The 17842-nt window shown below is 32.8% G+C and overlaps 1 protein-coding gene and 2 long non-coding RNA genes across 3 annotated transcripts in view; 2 read left to right on the top strand and 1 right to left on the bottom strand.

The window, feature by feature from the left end:
* The first annotated feature begins 2587 nt into the window (after positions 1-2587).
* LOC119491836 lies at positions 2588-14686 on the top strand. The gene is made up of 3 exons (XR_005207667.1): positions 2588-2679; positions 12164-12215; positions 14550-14686. It is a non-coding gene; the product is annotated as an uncharacterized LOC119491836 (long non-coding RNA).
* Positions 11538-17842, bottom strand: part of myo7aa (myosin VIIAa) — a 44478-nt gene continuing 38173 nt past the window's right edge. The window contains 7 exon segments of the mRNA XM_037776074.1: positions 11538-14965; positions 15265-15384; positions 16030-16113; positions 16606-16722; positions 16802-16987; positions 17108-17214; positions 17561-17648. Of these exon segments, the coding sequence (XP_037632002.1) occupies positions 14873-14965; positions 15265-15384; positions 16030-16113; positions 16606-16722; positions 16802-16987; positions 17108-17214; positions 17561-17648 (795 nt within the window). The 3' untranslated portion in view covers positions 11538-14872.
* LOC119491835 lies at positions 14830-17406 on the top strand. The gene is made up of 4 exons (XR_005207666.1): positions 14830-14971; positions 15304-15366; positions 17102-17221; positions 17304-17406. It is a non-coding gene; the product is annotated as an uncharacterized LOC119491835 (long non-coding RNA).

The following is a 17842-nucleotide window of genomic DNA, read 5'->3' as shown; positions in this document are numbered from 1 at the left end:
GCCATATTTATTCTATTGAATATGATGTTTCACACCGTTGGACCGCTCATTTTTAAGTGAGCGAGTCTGGTGACAGTGCAGCATTGCGCTGGAGATTTTCTTTTGGAGATGCGTTGCATTTCGAGCCTTGCATGTGTTTTATAGATGCTTTCTTAAAGTGAGATTTATTTGTTTAGTAACAGACTCTTAAATTGTGGTGAACAGCAGAGAAGTGGACAACATGACAGCAGAAAGTTTCATTTTTATCTTTAGCTATCATACACATTTGATAGCTGCAAACTCAGTCAAGCAAGAAAGAAAGATATTTTTGCAAACGTAGTTGACGCCCTGAGAGCAGAGGTTTAACCTCACATCTCTATATTTAAGACACCTCCACTCCAGGCTGGTGAACTAAAGTACTCGCTGCATGAAAAGATTCTCTTGTTTCTTGGCAAAAATTTAAGAGCAAGGTTTTGTTTCATGATCTTATTGACTGACCTAGTCATCATCAGTACAACATAATGTGCTTTGTTGTCGTGATGCCAAATATATTTTTTACAGGTTATGTTCGAGGTCAGTGCCTGTGTAATGGAATTATTAAATGGAGTCATGAATTTCCCTCCACTAGTATAGTTGGCTCCATCAGTGGTGGGATTTAGGATTCCTGGTTTGATACTGGAAGGGCACTGACTGGAAGCTGTGGTCTTGTTCAACACCTGTGTGCCCTGGGATTGGCTCGTACACTGAGACATTGGCAGTTATCATGTCCTTTAAATGTGTACAAACAAGTAATGTGAAGACATGCACACCGCAAAAGACAATTTCAGTCAATCTTCTGTCTAGAAACCTGAAATGATGAGTGCAAGCACCAACTGTCATCTTCTCTAAAATTACAACACGTGTATAAACACTGAACATTGTCTTTGAACAATGAACTGCAGTACTTGGTGCTGAGGAAGCCTAAGGTATAAATAGAATAATATAATATAATGGGTATTATTATAGTCCAGATGCCATTCTTTCAAATGGTTAAATCTCTGTAGCATTTTACATCTTGTGCTGTACTGAACAGCTATTTTTTTATTTTATTTTATAGAAGCATTCCCAATTCTTGGTTTCTTTTTTTTTTTTTTTACTGTAACTTTTCTCTGATTGTAAATGCTACTGTCATCTGGTATTAAAACTTTAGAAGAAAGGTTTGGTTGTTAGTAGAACTGCCTGTGGTGTCTTTTTTTTAAGTGTGCAGACATACATTACATAGCTTATAGTGTGTTCTTTACAAACAAACAACTTACATTTCAGTGATTTATTACAAATAAATGTTTGTACAAAATGTTTCTGAGGGCTGCTTTTGGCCCATGGGTCGCACTATACTATGACTTTTTAATGACATTTTGTATTACACACTATACTATGACTTTTTTTATGTACTTTTTATGACATACTATGGGATGGCTTTTTTATGACTTTTTTATGACATAATATACTATGAATTTTTAAATGGCATTTTGTGTGACATACTATGACACTTTTAATGAAATTTGTATAACACACTATACTATGACATTTTGTATGACATACTATGGGATGACTTTTTTATGACTTTTTATGGCATACTATAAAATGATATTTTTATGTAATTTTTATGACTTTATGGCATACTATAAAATGATATTTTTACGTAATTTTTATGACTTTATGGCATACTATACTGTGACATTTTTAGGTAATTTTTTATGACTTTATGGCATACTATATGGTGACATTATGTAATTTTTTATGGCATACTATACTGTGAGATTTTTTTATTACTTTTTATGACATACTCTACTATGACGTTTATTATGCCATTTTCTATGGTATTATAAAAGTTTTTTTATGACATACTCTACTATGAATTTCTAATGGCATTTTGTATGACATACTATATTATGACATTTTTAATGACATCTTTATGACATACATTTTTTATGATATTTTGTATGACATACTATGGGATGGCTTTTTATGACTTTTTAATGACATAATATACTGTGACTTTTTATCACATACTATAGTAACCTATGCCATTTTCTATGGCATACTACATTTTTTTATAACATAATATACTATTCATTTTTAATGACATTTTGTATGACATACTATATTATGACATTTTTAATGACTGTTGGAGTCATTTCAATGGTGGCCAAGAAGAGGCGCTGTGGGCATGGCTGATGGCTGTGGGTAGCCATAGTAGTCTACGGAAGTGTAGAGGTCGCCTAGAAGGGAACCCGCAAGCTGGGGTCTCGCGAGAGTTTTTGCACGTTTTGCGGGCTACCTTCGAGACACGACCAGAAGCGTAGAGATGGTGATTTGACGCAGGTGTGGCGCACAGTGACAGCTTGCTCTAATGGCGTTTGATCCTGGTGTTTTATTAGGAGAGATGTAGCTTGTAACTTATATTAGAATGTGGAGATCAATGGATTGACATCTCCGACTGTCAGTTTTGGCTTTTGGCAAGTTTTCTGCTGACAAAGAAGCACTGCCATCGCCACCGGAGGACTACTGAGCAACGCGCGGTGGACACGTGGGAGCAGTGATGGACACCGGAAGTCGGAACCGGACAGTGGACAACACACCGGACAGTGTGGACGGCTGGACGCAGTGTGGACGGAGATAGACAGCGAAGGAAAGTTTCTTCTGGACCAAGATTAATAGGTAGGCTAACTGTTACCACAAAAGTAATGATGGGGAGCTGAAGCTTCATGAAGCTTTGAAGCTTTCCATCAAATTGGTTCAGAAAAGGGTTCATTTCTCGAGGCTTCATGTGCACGAAACCACCTGGTGGTCAAAGAGTGTAAAACAGGCAGATATGATCTTAACCATGTGATAAGATAAGATATTCTTTTATTAGTTCAAAGTGATAATTTATGTTAAAGGTCCCATATTATGCTCATTTTCAGGTTCATACTTGTATTTTGTGTTTCTACTAGAACATGTTTACATGTTGTAATGTTCAAAAAAAACTTTATTTTCCTCATACTGTCTGCCTGAATATACCTGTATTCACCATCTGTCTGAAACGCTCCGTTTTAGCGCATTTTGACGGAAATGGAACGGAATTGCGTTGCTAGACAACAGTGTGGGTCCATCTGACCATTTCATGAAAAAAGTCATAGTATAGCATGTCGAAAAAAATTTCATTAAAAAAAGTCATAGTATAATCTGTCAAAACATTTCATTAAAAAAAGTCATAGTATAGTATGTCGAAAAATTTCATGAAAATAGTCATAGTATAGTATGTCGAAAAATTTCATGCAAAAGTCATAGTATAGTATGTCGAAAAATGTAATTAAAAACAGTCATAGTATAGTATGTCGAAAAATTTCACTACAAAAAAAGTCATAGTTATAGCATGTCGAAAAATTCCATGAAAAAAAAGTCAGTTTAGTATGACGAAAAATGTCATGAAAAAATATCATAGTTTGGTATGTCGAAAAATTTCATGAAAAAAAGTGATAGTATAGTCTGTCGAAAAATATAATTATAAAAAAGTCATAGTATAGCAACTCGAAAAGTTTAATTAAAAAAAGTCATAGTATAGCATGTCGAAAAATGTAATTGAAAAAAAAGTCATAGTATAGTATGTTGATAAATTTCATTAAAAAAGTCATAGTATAGTATGTCTATAAATTTCATGAAAAAAGTCATATAATATGTCGAAAAATTTCATGAAAAAAGTCATGGTATAGTAAGTCAAAAAATTTCATGAAAAAAAGTCATAGTTTGGTATGTCGAAAGATTTCATGAAAAAAAGTCATAGTTTGGTATGTCGAAAGATTTCATGAAAAAAAGTCATAGTATAGTCTGTCGAAAAATTTCATGAAAAAAAGTCATAGTAAAGCATGTCGAAAAATTTCATGAAAAAAAGTCATAGTGTAGCATGTCGAAAAATTTCAGGGAAAATGTCATAGTATAGCATGTCGAAAAATTTAATGAAAAAAAAGTTATAGTATAGAATGTCGAAAAATGTAATTGAAAAGTAATATAGTATGTCAAAAAATTTAATTAAAAAAAGTCATAGTATAGCATGTCGAAAAATTTCATTAAAAAAGTGATAGTATAGTATGTCGAAAAATGTAATTGAAAAAAAAGTCATAGTATAATGTCGATAAATTTCATGAAAAAAGTCATAGTATAGTATGTCGAAAAATGTCACAGTATATGTCGAAGTATTTCATGAAAAAAAGTCATAGTATAGTCTGTTTAAAAATTTCACTACAAAAAAAGTCAGTATAGTATGTCGAAACATTTCATGAAAAAATGTGTCGAAAAATGTCATTAAAAAAGTCATAGTATAGTATGTCGAAAAATTTCATGAAAAAAAGTCATGGTATAGTCTGTCGAAAATTTCATGAAAAAAAGTCATAGTGTAGCATGTTGAAAAATTTCAGGAAAACAGTCATGGTATAGTATGTCGAAAAATTTCAGGGAAAATGTCATAGTATAGCATGTCGAAAAATTTAATGAAAAAAAAGTTATAGTATAGAATGTCGAAAAATGTAATTGAAAAGTAATATAGTATGTCAAAAAATTTAATTAAAAAAAGTCATAGTATAGCATGTCGAAAAATTTCATTAAAAAAGTGATAGTATAGTCTGTCGAAAAATTTCATGAAAAAAAGTCATAGTGTAGCATGTCGAAAAATTTCAGGGAAAATGTCATAGTATAGCATGTCGAAAAATTTAATGAAAAAAAAGTTATAGTATAGAATGTCGAAAAATGTAATTGAAAAGTAATATAGTATGTCGAAAAATGTAATTTAAAAAAAAGTCATAGTATAATGTTGAAAAATTTCAGGAAAAAAGTCATGGTATAGTATGTCGAAAAATTTCAGGGAAAATGTCATAGTATAGCATGTCGAAAAATTTCATGAAAAAAAAGTTATAGTATAGAATGTCGAAAAATGTAATTGAAAAGTAATATAGTATGTCAAAAAATTTAATTAAAAAAAGTCATAGTATAGCATGTCGAAAAATTTCATTAAAAAAGTGATAGTATAGTCTGTCGAAAAATTTCATGAAAAAAAGTCATAGTGTAGCATGTCGAAAAATTTCAGGGAAAATGTCATAGTATAGCATGTCGAAAAATTTAATGAAAAAAAAGTTATAGTATAGAATGTCGAAAAATGTAATTGAAAAGTAATATAGTATGTCGAAAAATGTAATTGAAAAAAAAGTCATAGTATAATGTTGAAAAATTTCAGGAAAAAAGTCATGGTATAGTATGTCGAAAAATTTCAGGGAAAATGTCATAGTATAGCATGTCGAAAAATTTCATGAAAAAAAAGTTATAGTATAGAATGTCGAAAAATGTAATTGAAAAGTAATATAGTATGTCAAAAAATTTAATTAAAAAAAGTCATAGTATAGCATGTCGAAAAATTTCATTAAAAAAGTGATAGTATAGTCTGTCGAAAAATTTCATGAAAAAAAGTCATAGTGTAGCATGTCGAAAAATTTCAGGGAAAATGTCATAGTATAGCATGTCGAAAAATTTAATGAAAAAAGTTATAGTATAGTATGTCGAAAAATTTAATTGAAAAGTAATATTATAGTATGTCAAAAAATTTAATTAAAAAAAGTCATAGTATAGCATGTCGAAAAATTTAATGAAAAAAAAGTTATAGTATAGAATGTCGAAAAATGTAATTGAAAAGTAATATAGTATGTCAAAAAATTTAATTAAAAAAAGTCATAGTATAGCATGTCGAAAAATTTCATTAAAAAAGTGATAGTATAGTCTGTCGAAAAATTTCATGAAAAAAAGTCATAGTGTAGCATGTCGAAAAATTTCAGGGAAAAAGTCATAGTATAGCATGTCGAAAAATTTAATGAAAAAAAAGTTATAGTATAGAATGTCGAAAAATGTAATTGAAAAGTAATATAGTATGTTGAAAAATGTAATTGAAAAAAAAGTCATAGTATAATGTTGAAAAATTTCAGGAAAAAAGTCATGGTATAGTATGTCGAAAAATTTCAGGGAAAATGTCATAGTATAGCATGTCGAAAAATTTCATGAAAAAAAAGTTATAGTATAGAATGTCGAAAAATGTAATTGAAAAGTAATATAGTATGTCAAAAAATTTAATTAAAAAAAGTCATAGTATAGCATGTCGAAAAATTTCATTAAAAAAGTGATAGTATAGTCTGTCGAAAAATTTCATGAAAAAAAGTCATAGTGTAGCATGTCGAAAAATTTCAGGGAAAATGTCATAGTATAGCATGTCGAAAAATTTAATGAAAAAAAAGTTATAGTATAGAATGTCGAAAAATGTAATTGAAAAGTAATATAGTATGTCGAAAAATGTAATTGAAAAAAAAGTCATAGTATAATGTTGAAAAATTTCAGGAAAAAAGTCATGGTATAGTATGTCGAAAAATTTCAGGAAAAATGTCATAGTATAGTATGTCGAAAAATTTCATGAAAAAAGTTATAGTATAGTATGTCGAAAAATGTCACAGTATATGTCGAAGTATTTCATGAAAAAAAGTCATAGTATAGTCTGTTTAAAAATTTCACTACAAAAAAAGTCAGTATAGTATGTCGAAACATTTCATGAAAAAATGTGTCGAAAAATGTCATTAAAAAAGTCATAGTATAGTATGTCGAAAAATTTCATGAAAAAAGTTATAGTATAGTATGTCGAAAAATTTAATTGAAAAGTAATATTATAGTATGTCAAAAAATTTAATTAAAAAAAGTCATAGTATAGCATGTCGAAAAATTTAATGAAAAAAAAGTTATAGTATAGAATGTCGAAAAATGTAATTGAAAAGTAATATAGTATGTCAAAAAATTTAATTAAAAAAAGTCATAGTATAGCATGTCGAAAAATTTCATTAAAAAAGTGATAGTATAGTATGTCGAAAAATGTAATTGAAAAAAAAGTCATAGTATAATGTTGAAAAATTTCAGGAAAAAAGTCATGGTATAGTATGTCGAAAAATTTCATGAAAAATGTCATAGTATAGCATGTCGAAAAATTTCATGAAAAAAGTTATAGTATAGTATGTCGAAAAATTTAATTGAAAAGTAATATTATAGTATGTCAAAAAATTTAATTAAAAAAAGTCATAGTATAGCATGTCGAAAAATGTCATTAAAAAAGTCATAGTATAGTATGTCGAAAAATTTCATGAAAATAGTCGTAGTATGGTATGTCGAAAAATTTCAGGAAAAAAGTCGTGGTATAGTATGTCGAAAAAATTCAAGAAAAAAAGTCATAATATAGTATGTTGAAAAATGTCATTACAAAAAAAGTCAGTATAGCATGTCGAAAAAATGTGTCGAAAATCTTCATGAAAAAAAGTCATAGTATAGTATGTCGAAAAATTTCATGAAAATAGTCGTAGTATGGTATGTCGAAAAATTTCATGAAAAAAAGTCAGTATAGTATGTCGATGGATTTCATGAAAAAAAATCATAGTATAGTTTGTCGAAATATTTCTTTAAAAAAGTCATAGTATGTCGAAAAAATGTCATAGTATAGTATGTTGAAAAATGTCATTACAAAAAAAGTTAGTATAGCATGTCGAAAAAATGTGTCGAAAAATTTCATGAAAAAAAAGTCATAGTAAAGCATGTCGAAAAAAATTTCATGAAAGTAGTCGTAGTATGGTATGTCGAAAAATTTCATGAAAAAAGTCATAGTGTAGCATGTCGAAAAATTTCATGAAAAAAAGTCATAGTGTAGCATGTTGAAAAATTTCAGGAAAAAAGTTATAGTATAGTATGTCGAAAAATTTAATTGAAAAGTAATATTATAGTATGTCAAAAAATTTAATTAAAAAAAGTCATAGTATAGCATGTCGAAAAATTTCATTAAAAAAGTCATAGTATAGTATGTCTAAAAATTTCATGAAAATAGTCGTAGTATGGTATGTCGAAAAATTTCATGAAAAAAAGTCAGTATGGTATGTCGATGGATTTCATGAAAAAAAATCATAGTATAGTTTGTCGAAATATTTCATTAAAAAAGTCATAGTATGTCGAAAAAACGTCATAGTATAGTATGTTGAAAAATGTCATTACAAAAAAAGTTAGTATAGCATGTCGAAAAAATGTGTCGAAAAATTTCATGAAAAAAAAGTCATAGTAAAGCATGTCGAAAAAAATTTCATGAAAGTAGTCGTAGTATGGTATGTCGAAAAATTTCATGAAAAAAGTCATAGTGTAGCATGTCGAAAAATTTCATGAAAAAAAGTCATAGTGTAGCATGTTGAAAAATTTCAGGAAAAAAGTTATAGTATAGTATGTCGAAAAATTTAATTGAAAAGTAATATTATAGTATGTCAAAAAATTTAATTAAAAAAAGTCATAGTATAGCATGTCGAAAAATTTCATTAAAAAAGTCATAGTATAGTATGTCTAAAAATTTCATGAAAATAGTCGTAGTATGGTATGTCGAAAAATTTCATGAAAAAAAGTCAGTATGGTATGTCGATGGATTTCATGAAAAAAAATCATAGTATAGTTTGTCGAAATATTTCATTAAAAAAGTCATAGTATGTCGAAAAAATGTCACAGTATAGTATGTTGAAAAATGTCATTACAAAAAAAGTCAGTATAGCATGTCGAAAAAATGTGTCGAAAAATGTAATTGAAAAGTAATATAGTATGTCAAAAAATTTAATTAAAAAAAGTCATAGTATAGCATGTCGAAAAATTTCATTAAAAAAGTCATAGTATAGTATGTCGAAAAATTTCAGGAAAAAAGTCGTGGTATAGTATGTCGAAAAAATTCAGGAAAAAAAGTCATAGTATAGTATGTTGAAAAATGTCATTACAAAAAAAGTCAGTATAGCATGTCGAAAAAATGTGTCGAAAAATTTCATGAAAAAAAAGTCATAGTACAGTCTGTCGAAAAATTTCATGAAAAAGTCATAGTAAAGCATGTCGAAAAAAATTTCATGAAAAAAAGTCATAGTATAGTATGTTGAAAAATGTCATTACAAAAAAAGTCAGTATAGCATGTCGAAAAAATGTGTCGAAAAACTTCATGAAAAAAAAGTCATAGTACAGTCTGTCGAAAAATTTCATGAAAAAAGTCATAGTATAGTATGTCTAAAAATTTCATGAAAATAGTCGTAGTATGGTATGTCGAAAAATTTCATGAAAAAAAGTCATAGTATAGTATGTCGAAAAATTTCATGAAAATAGTCGTAGTATGGTATGTCGAAAAATTTCATGAAAAAAAGTCATAGTATAGTATGTCTAAAAATTTCATGAAAATAGTCGTATGGTATGTCGAAAAATTTCATGAAAAAAAGTCAGTATGGTATGTCGATGGATTTCATGAAAAAAAATCATAGTATAGTTTGTCGAAATATTTCATTAAAAAAGTCATAGTATGTCGAAAAAATGTCACAGTATAGTATGTTGAAAAATGTCATTACAAAAAAAGTCAGTATAGCATGTCGAAAAAATGTGTCGAAAAATGTAATTGAAAAGTAATATAGTATGTCAAAAAATTTAATTAAAAAAAGTCATAGTATAGCATGTCGAAAAATTTCATTAAAAAAGTCATAGTATAGTATGTCGAAAAATTTCAGGAAAAAAGTCGTGGTATAGTATGTCGAAAAAATTCAGGAAAAAAAGTCATAGTATAGTATGTTGAAAAATGTCATTACAAAAAAAGTCAGTATAGCATGTCGAAAAAATGTGTCGAAAAATTTCATGAAAAAAAAGTCATAGTACAGTCTGTCGAAAAATTTCATGAAAAAGTCATAGTAAAGCATGTCGAAAAAAATTTCATGAAAAAAAGTCATAGTATAGTATGTTGAAAAATGTCATTACAAAAAAAGTCAGTATAGCATGTCGAAAAAATGTGTCGAAAAACTTCATGAAAAAAAAGTCAGTACAGTCTGTCGAAAAATTTCATGAAAAAAGTCATAGTATAGTATGTCGAAAAATTTCATGAAAATAGTCGTAGTATGGTATGTCGAAAAATTTCATGAAAAAAAGTCAGTATAGTATGTCGATGGATTTCATGAAAAAAAATCATAGTATAGTTTGTCGAAATATTTCATTAAAAAAGTCATAGTATGTCGAAAAAATGTCATAGTATAGTATGTTGAAAAATGTCATTACAAAGAAAGTCAGTATAGCATGTCGAAAAATTTCATGAAAAAATGTGTCGAAAAAATTCATGAAAAAAGTCATAGTATAATGTCGATAAATTTCATGAAAAAAGTCATAGTATAGCATGTTGAAAAATTTCAGGAAAAAAGTCATGGTAAAGTATGTCGAAAAATGTCATAGTATAGCAAGTCGAAGAATTTCATGAAAAAAGTTATAGTATAGAATGTCGAAAAATTTAATTGAAAAGTAATATAGTATGTCAAAAAATTTAATTAAAAAAAGTCATAGTATAGCATGTCGAAAAATTTCATTAAAAAAGTCATAGTATAGTATGTCGAAAAATGTAATTGAAAAAAAAGTCATAGTATAATGTCGATAAATTTCATGAAAAAAGTCATAGTATAGCCTGTTTAAAAATTTCACTACAAAAAAAGTCAGTATAGTATGTCGAAAAATTTCACTACAAAAGTCATAGTATAGCATGTCGAAAAATTTCACTACAAAAAAGTAAAAGTATGGCATGTCGAAAAAATTTCAGGAAAAAAGTCATGGTATAGTATGTCGAAAAATTTCATGAAAAAATATCATAGTATAGTATGTTGAAAAAAGTCATAATACAGTATGTAGAAAAAAGTCATAAAAAAATAATAGTATAATATCTTGTAAAAAGTCATAGTAGAGTGTCCCCAAAAAAGTCAAAAGGTCATAGCGTAGTATGGCGAAAATAGTTATAGTATGTTGAAAAATAAAAAATAATCTCGATTATCATTTTGGCCATAATTGTGCAGCCCTACTCAGCACCACTCACGTCAAACTACAGACACACCGATCATAGCTGCACTCACAGCCCAGAGACGTGCAGGGGGATCACTGGGAACATAAAACAACCCCTTCTCATCCGTGAAATACGTGTATCTAACCGAGAAGACTTGTGCCTCGGTATCAGAAACCGAGGGGCGTGACAAAGCGGCGATATTTGACCACCTGAACGTGATGCACACCCTGTGCACTGTTATTAGCTGGAGGTTACACCCCCACATTGTACATTTGAACTATTTCGACATACTAATAGTATTTAATGACTTTTTAATGATATTTTCATGACCTTTCTTATGAAATTTTTAGTGGCATATTATACTATGACACATGGATGTTTTGCAAATCCTGAATAAGTTAGATGTTATCAGTCAAGTCAGGTGATGATGTATCAGGATAACCAGGCAACCACCCAATATTATTTTACTATAAATGGAATAACATGGCAAAGTTGACATGTCAGCATATAAATATATACTAGTGAACAGTACTGTTGTAGTATCCTGGTAAACATGATACTAGCGCACAGTGCTACAAAAAACACAAAAGCCATTAAATCAGTGTCTCAACTGCTAAATACATTGTGAGCAACAGCATGAATAATTCATTCAGTACAGTTAAGTCAAAACAAATTTATTTATTTAATGTTTTATACAAAAGTGAGAGCACACATTACACAGACCATTGAAGCACTACAGGAAGTCGAGATAATCGAGTTACACAGTTCTAGACCATATAAAACAGGCAAAAACACAAGTTTGCATTAGTCCTCAAAGAAAAACAACAAACTGAACATATTAAATGAATTGGTTGGCACTGTTGAAATACCAGTGTATTTGTTCATCATAAAAACAAAACAGTGCAGGTTAAGGGATGAAGGGTTCGTTACATCAACAGGTAGCTGTACAAGTGAGACATCGGCTTGGTGTGTCAAGGCCTTAAGATGCTTATCAGTGCCACAAAGGGTTAAAGTGAATAAGTAAACCCACTTCTTCCACATGTTAAAGCCTCAGTGCCACAATGGAAAAACAACTGGTCGTCTGTTTTTAAGCAACCATATTGGCGGTAAGGCCACTGGGTGAGCGTATTTCAAATATTCAAAAATGTTTTTTCAGCAGATATTCTGTCTTCTGGGGAAAACAACTTACTTTTTATATTTATCTCAGAAACTTTAACAGACCAGGACTGCATGTATAAAAGGTGTTTTAAGAATGATACTGAACTTTGACTTATTTTTTTATAGCAACTGTAAGTGTGATTCTTCAGTGGTGACCCATCTCAGCCTTGGTGTGGAGGTATGTGTTCTCTTAGTACTTCTATTCTTTTAAAGTTACTTTAGGAGATCTATGAAGTACATTTTATTTGTAATGATTTGCTATCAGTTCGGTTTGTAAGTTTCTTAGTAAACAGGACAATTTTAGGCAACTGTGCTGAAAAATGTGTACTTTTAAACCAAAGACGGAAAATCTAGACCTCAGACCCATAAATGCATCCGCAAACTTCAGCATTTATTAAGACAAATGACATTTGCAAAAACAGTAAAAAAAAAACTAGACGATTGTTGAGTGTGAGAGTAGTCAAAATAGTCTCAACCAGATATCGACTTACTAGCTTTTTCCAGTGCTTTTTGATTGCATCTCATGGTTTTCATCACTGGATAGAGTATTTGTGTCTGATGTGAATGTCCAAACATATTATCATGATACTAAATATTTAAGACTGAGAGGCAGCTAAAAGCCCCAGAAAAAGCTAGTACTTGGATCTTATTTTGTCAAACTACAGGAATGTAACAAAAGCCCAATAAGAACAGCAGCAGCACTCCACAGGAATGCTGGGTAATGCAGTCTCAACAGAAAAAGAGAAACAAATAAGGCATGAAATGTAAAACTAAACACAAACAGCTAATATTAATCTACGACATTAAAGGTGCTAAATTCCATATTCGGAGCAAATCTATGATTGAGGGATTGCCTCCACGCGGCTCTCAACATGACGACGGCTAGCAGCTAACTGTGCTAACAGCACAAACAATGGCGACAGTGCTATCCTGGGGGGGGGGGGGCCTGGAGGGTGGGCACTATGCTTCCGCGACAACGCTGTGGGTCGGGATGGCGCAAACCACCGTATGAGCGCAGAGCGGCGCACTCACAATGACAGGCATGCACGGCCGGCCTGGATATGTCAATAAAGCAGATAGAAGCTCAGATTGCAACACACAGAGAAAGAGACTTCATTCTCTGCTCAGGTGTTTGCACTATATTAATGCTCTGAATTTCGAATTTAGCACCTTTAAACAAAAAAGGTGTAAACATAATCCATGAATTAAGTATTAAAAAATAAAACCTCCATATTAAACCATAGTATAGGCCATAAATAGCAAAGCTATGGGCTGGGACCCAAAACACGCTACAAAGTGATCAACTGTCGTAGGTCTGAAAACCATCAAGGGTTAACCCTAAAGTTACCTCACTAACACCAAATCCTGCTTCGTAGCACAGGCCTCTGTCTGTTTCTAGCGTGTCACACAGTTATAAATAAATGAGATTGGTAATTGGAAATGAGGTCTCTTAACGCAAATTGAGTTACACTGTTTGGTTCCAAGACCAGATAGATAGATAAATGTAGATAACATAGATAAATGGTTTTTTTTTTCTAAACCCAAACAAAGTTACTCATAAGTGATAAAAAGATTAACAATTAAAACCGTAAAGAAGACGCGAAACCTGAACTGTTTCTGACCTTGTTTTCTGCGACAAAATCACAGCCAATACTGTATCTAAGAAAGAACGTAAACTCAACAACTTTTTGATTTTGTCAGTCTTTCAAGATGCACGAGGCAGGAAAGGAACGAGACTAAATGTCTATAGCTTCACTAAAGCTCTTGCGACACTCTAATGTTCACTACACACGAAACAAAAACTAAATAGTCGGATGGATGAAAACATTTTGATATTTTTAGATCCTCATCACCGGTGCCACAAATCAGGAGGGTGTTGTTACCCCAAATTAAACACGTTTACCTTCTGAGTTGAGACTCTTTTTCAGGCTCAGCTTTACGTTAATGTCTAAGCTGTGCTTTGAGCTGAGTGCTAACGTTAGCATGGTAACAGCGTTTCTGCAGTGTTAACCAAATTAAATGGAAGACTTTTTAAATACTACATAGAATTAAATTGAATACCCTTTTCACAATCATACCGATCGAAGAAAGATAGAAACCAGTAGGGACGACAAGGTCTACAATTATTATTAAGTACATGTATTTATTGATATTCATCTGTATATAAGAATAATTCCTTGTAAAATAATTTATTAATAAAAGGCATAAAATGGACGGATTAACCAATTAAAACATAATTGAAGTTTTTGCTAAACTCAACACTTGTCTATTATGAGTCAATAAGCTTCCTAGCTACTGCGGTCCACCACTATCACTTGTAGTTTATAAATGTATAAAGTCCCATGGCAGCCCGCCAAAAACATAAAGTTTACTGATGTATTTTTAGATAGCAAAGTCCTTCAAATGTTCAAGATCTGTTGAGATCCGAGTGTCCTCAGTTCGATGTGAATCAGCCAAATAAGGACATAACATGACAGCAGTACTGACTGAACACTATTTCTTGTACAAACAGGTCTGGCTGTTGAATCCTGAACTAATCGAGGAAGACCCACCTGTTGGACGGAGAGTTTGGAGGTTTTAAAGGTAGTCATCCTCACTGGATGGCTCGTCCTCATCATCATCATAGCTGTAGTGGTGATAGTTGCTGGGGCCTTCGCCAGGGTCGTCGCTGCTGGCAGCCGAACTTTCCCCGGTAAGCTTTGACCCTTCTGAGCTAGCAGAAGGACTGCGGCTCATCCTCCACAGAGTGTGGGCAAAGGTCCGCCCCCAGCTGCAGTGCTGGCCAATAGGGCGCAAGAGCCGGACGAGTTCAGCGGCCTCCTGCCAGTAAGAAGTTCACTTGCTGTGGCCCCGCCCAGAGCGTTGCTTGTTCATGGTGGTCAGCATCTGGCTGATGTAAGAGGTCAGCAGGTCATCCATCTTGTAGCCCTGCAGGTGAGATGAAAATACACATCAACACAATTACACAGCTGATATCTTCAGTTTAATGATGCAAGTGAACTGTTTTTTTAGCTTGTTTCTTAATTTACGTCAACATGAATGTGTTTCAGATTTGTGCTCATTCATACGGCTGCATCTAACCTTTGTTTTAATAATCAATTAAAAGGTGCTAATTTTGATATTCAGAGCATTAATATAACAGCAAACAACTATTTTTAATGTAAAGATATAGAGGGGTAATGTCTACCTTTACAGTATCTGTGTGCATGTGTGTTGCTGCCACCTACCAGCGAGGTCTCACACAGAAGTTTGCTTCCTCTGACCAGGTTGCCGATGGTGATGTGGAAGTAGGTGTTCCCACTGCTCCAGTTGGAGATCTTGGTGAAGGGGTGAGTGATCAGGATGTCCTGCACAAATACACAGAGGGGTAAGCCTCGGTTACCTTCAGGACCTCTGACTGACGTACCTGAGTGGTTAATGAGTGTAGCATCAATGGGACATGACAGAAACGGTACAGGTAATATAAAAATGTGTTTACTGTGTGCACAGTCCAAACTGAGTATTAGAATAAATCCTTTAACATCAGACAGGTGGGGAGTAGGGATGTCACGTTCCCTCTCTATCTCCTTCAACAACAGGATATATTCAAGTTTCTTGCCAAAAACTACATTTACATACAAGATTACATTGGAACACATCATGATAATGTGAGAATTTACCTTCACCCAATACTCATTTTTATTGAATATAGCTTGAGCGCATCATAATGTCGGCAGGATGAGAGCTAGTTAACGTTAGTTGTTGCAGCCGGTAAACAGCTCAGTCCTGCAAGGAGCTAAAGTTAACTACCTCTCGTCCTGCTGATTTCCCGTCGATAGTCAGTTTACTGCCTCTAACACATTTTCTATCGTACCCTGGACGATGGGACACCGTTCGTCTTGAGCCCCAAAGGTACCTACAGAATTTTTGCATTGACTTGGTACCAAAGTGTCGCTTCTCGTGTCATCCCTAGTGGGGAGGGGAGCAATAATTATTTCTATACAAACACAAACCTTTGTCTTCGGGTCGATCAGACTGACTCCATGCTTGTTGATGGCGATTAGCAGGATCTCCGGGAAGTTGGGCTCTGTGGTTTGCTATAGACAAAGATTTATGTTGTTATGATGTCTAAATATCCATTGATCATCTATTATATTATATATATTTTTACATGTTGAATAGTAATGTTTCTTTGCAAAGTTTATGTTAAGTCTAAAAATGTCTCATTTGAGTTTCCTTTAATCTCATATTTTCCGTGCATCTCTTCCTTTTACAGTAGGTGGGAGGGATTAACTAACATGAGTGGTGCTGCTTAACGGTTTATCAATTTAATCCACACCATCTCCTACATCTGTTTGGCCATAACTGTTCTCAGAAGCAGCTCCTGAGGTTTTCAAGTGGGCTCCATTAAGAAGTATTCGGATCCTTTTCTTAAGTAAAAGTACTAATATCACACTGTGATAAGTAAAAGTCCTGCATTGATTGCATTTGTTACTTAAGTATGTTAAGTATAATCAGGAAAACTAAGACATAAGAGAAGCATCCAGTGAGAGCTACAGACAGGAAGTGACAGGCTCAGGTGTGTTTACCTTGACCTCAAAGAAGGCGGAGCCAAAGGTCGGCCATTTGTAGATGATCTTTAGGAACATCAGTTTGGCTTCTTCTCTTGATTTACCAGCCTGCTTGTTGAAATATGCAACCACCGACTGCAATCATGACACACAGACACACACAGTATTAATTATTAAACTCAGTTCAAGAATGAGAATGTTTATCTTGACTTACCCTTTTCCAGTCGTCTGGTGACATCTGGCGAATGAGATCCTGGGGAACCAGCTCCCGAAGCATCTTGGGAATTGTAGGAAAGTGGGATTTGTCGTCCTCAAACTTGACGCGGTAGATGAGCGCTGCAAGTTGGAAAACCTCTTCTCGTGAACACTTATGGTAGCCACGCAGGTACTTAGGCAGCTCCTAATTAAAAGAAGAGAGTGAGGGGGAAGAAGTGTCATTATTTACTCAAAGGTACAGTTCTAGTACAAATAAATTATAAATCAATGAAGTAAAAGTATTTTCTCCTCCCTTTAGACCGACCTGGTAGTAGTGAAAGATGGAGTCGGCGAAGGAGTCCTTCCCTGGAACTGTGTTGGTCCACAACTTCTTCATGAAGAACACCTGATAGGTCAGAGAGGGAACGATTCCTACAAGGTTGGATGGGGAGAGGATGAAATATAAGTGTGATCAACCTTAAAACTCTGGTGTAATATTAGTTTTATGTTTCTAATTGCAGGTTTGTCCGGCCTCCTTCATAAGTCATGATGTTTCATAAACCCAACAGTTTGTGTTTTTACTTCCTGCATGTTACGCAAACTTGAATAAACAATAAGAGCTTGTGAGTAGTCAAGTGTCTACTTATGTGTCGTATTTCCAGTAACTGCCACCGTGCTCGTTTAAGACAGCAAGAGGAGGTTTTTTCAGAGCACGCTAGGACACGTATGATTAATGGAGGTTTACTTCCACAGAGGTAAAACAGGTGCAGGTACTAACCCTCTTTGGCTGGTCGAGACTTCTTGATCCAGTCTGTCAAATGTCTGACAAAGTCAAAGAAGAAATCTCCCTCTGGCACACTGATCACCTGCAGACACACACAAACATATATCAGAATCCTGATTCATATTTGATCAGCGCTGGCTAGTTTGACTCTTTGATCAGAGTTTGCAAGTTTTGCATGCAGTGATTGACAGCTGCCCGGAGAGTCAGTAAATATTTCTTTTGGCATTGAAGTTTCTTAACTGAACATAACCTCCACAACAAATGCTTGGGTAGAAA

This window comes from Sebastes umbrosus, chromosome 7 (assembly GCF_015220745.1).
Source record: "Sebastes umbrosus isolate fSebUmb1 chromosome 7, fSebUmb1.pri, whole genome shotgun sequence".
In the NCBI taxonomy this organism is placed as follows: Eukaryota; Metazoa; Chordata; class Actinopteri; order Perciformes; family Sebastidae; genus Sebastes; species Sebastes umbrosus.
Note: the sequence above shows the minus strand (reverse complement) of the source record. Positions and strands in the feature narration are given on the sequence as shown.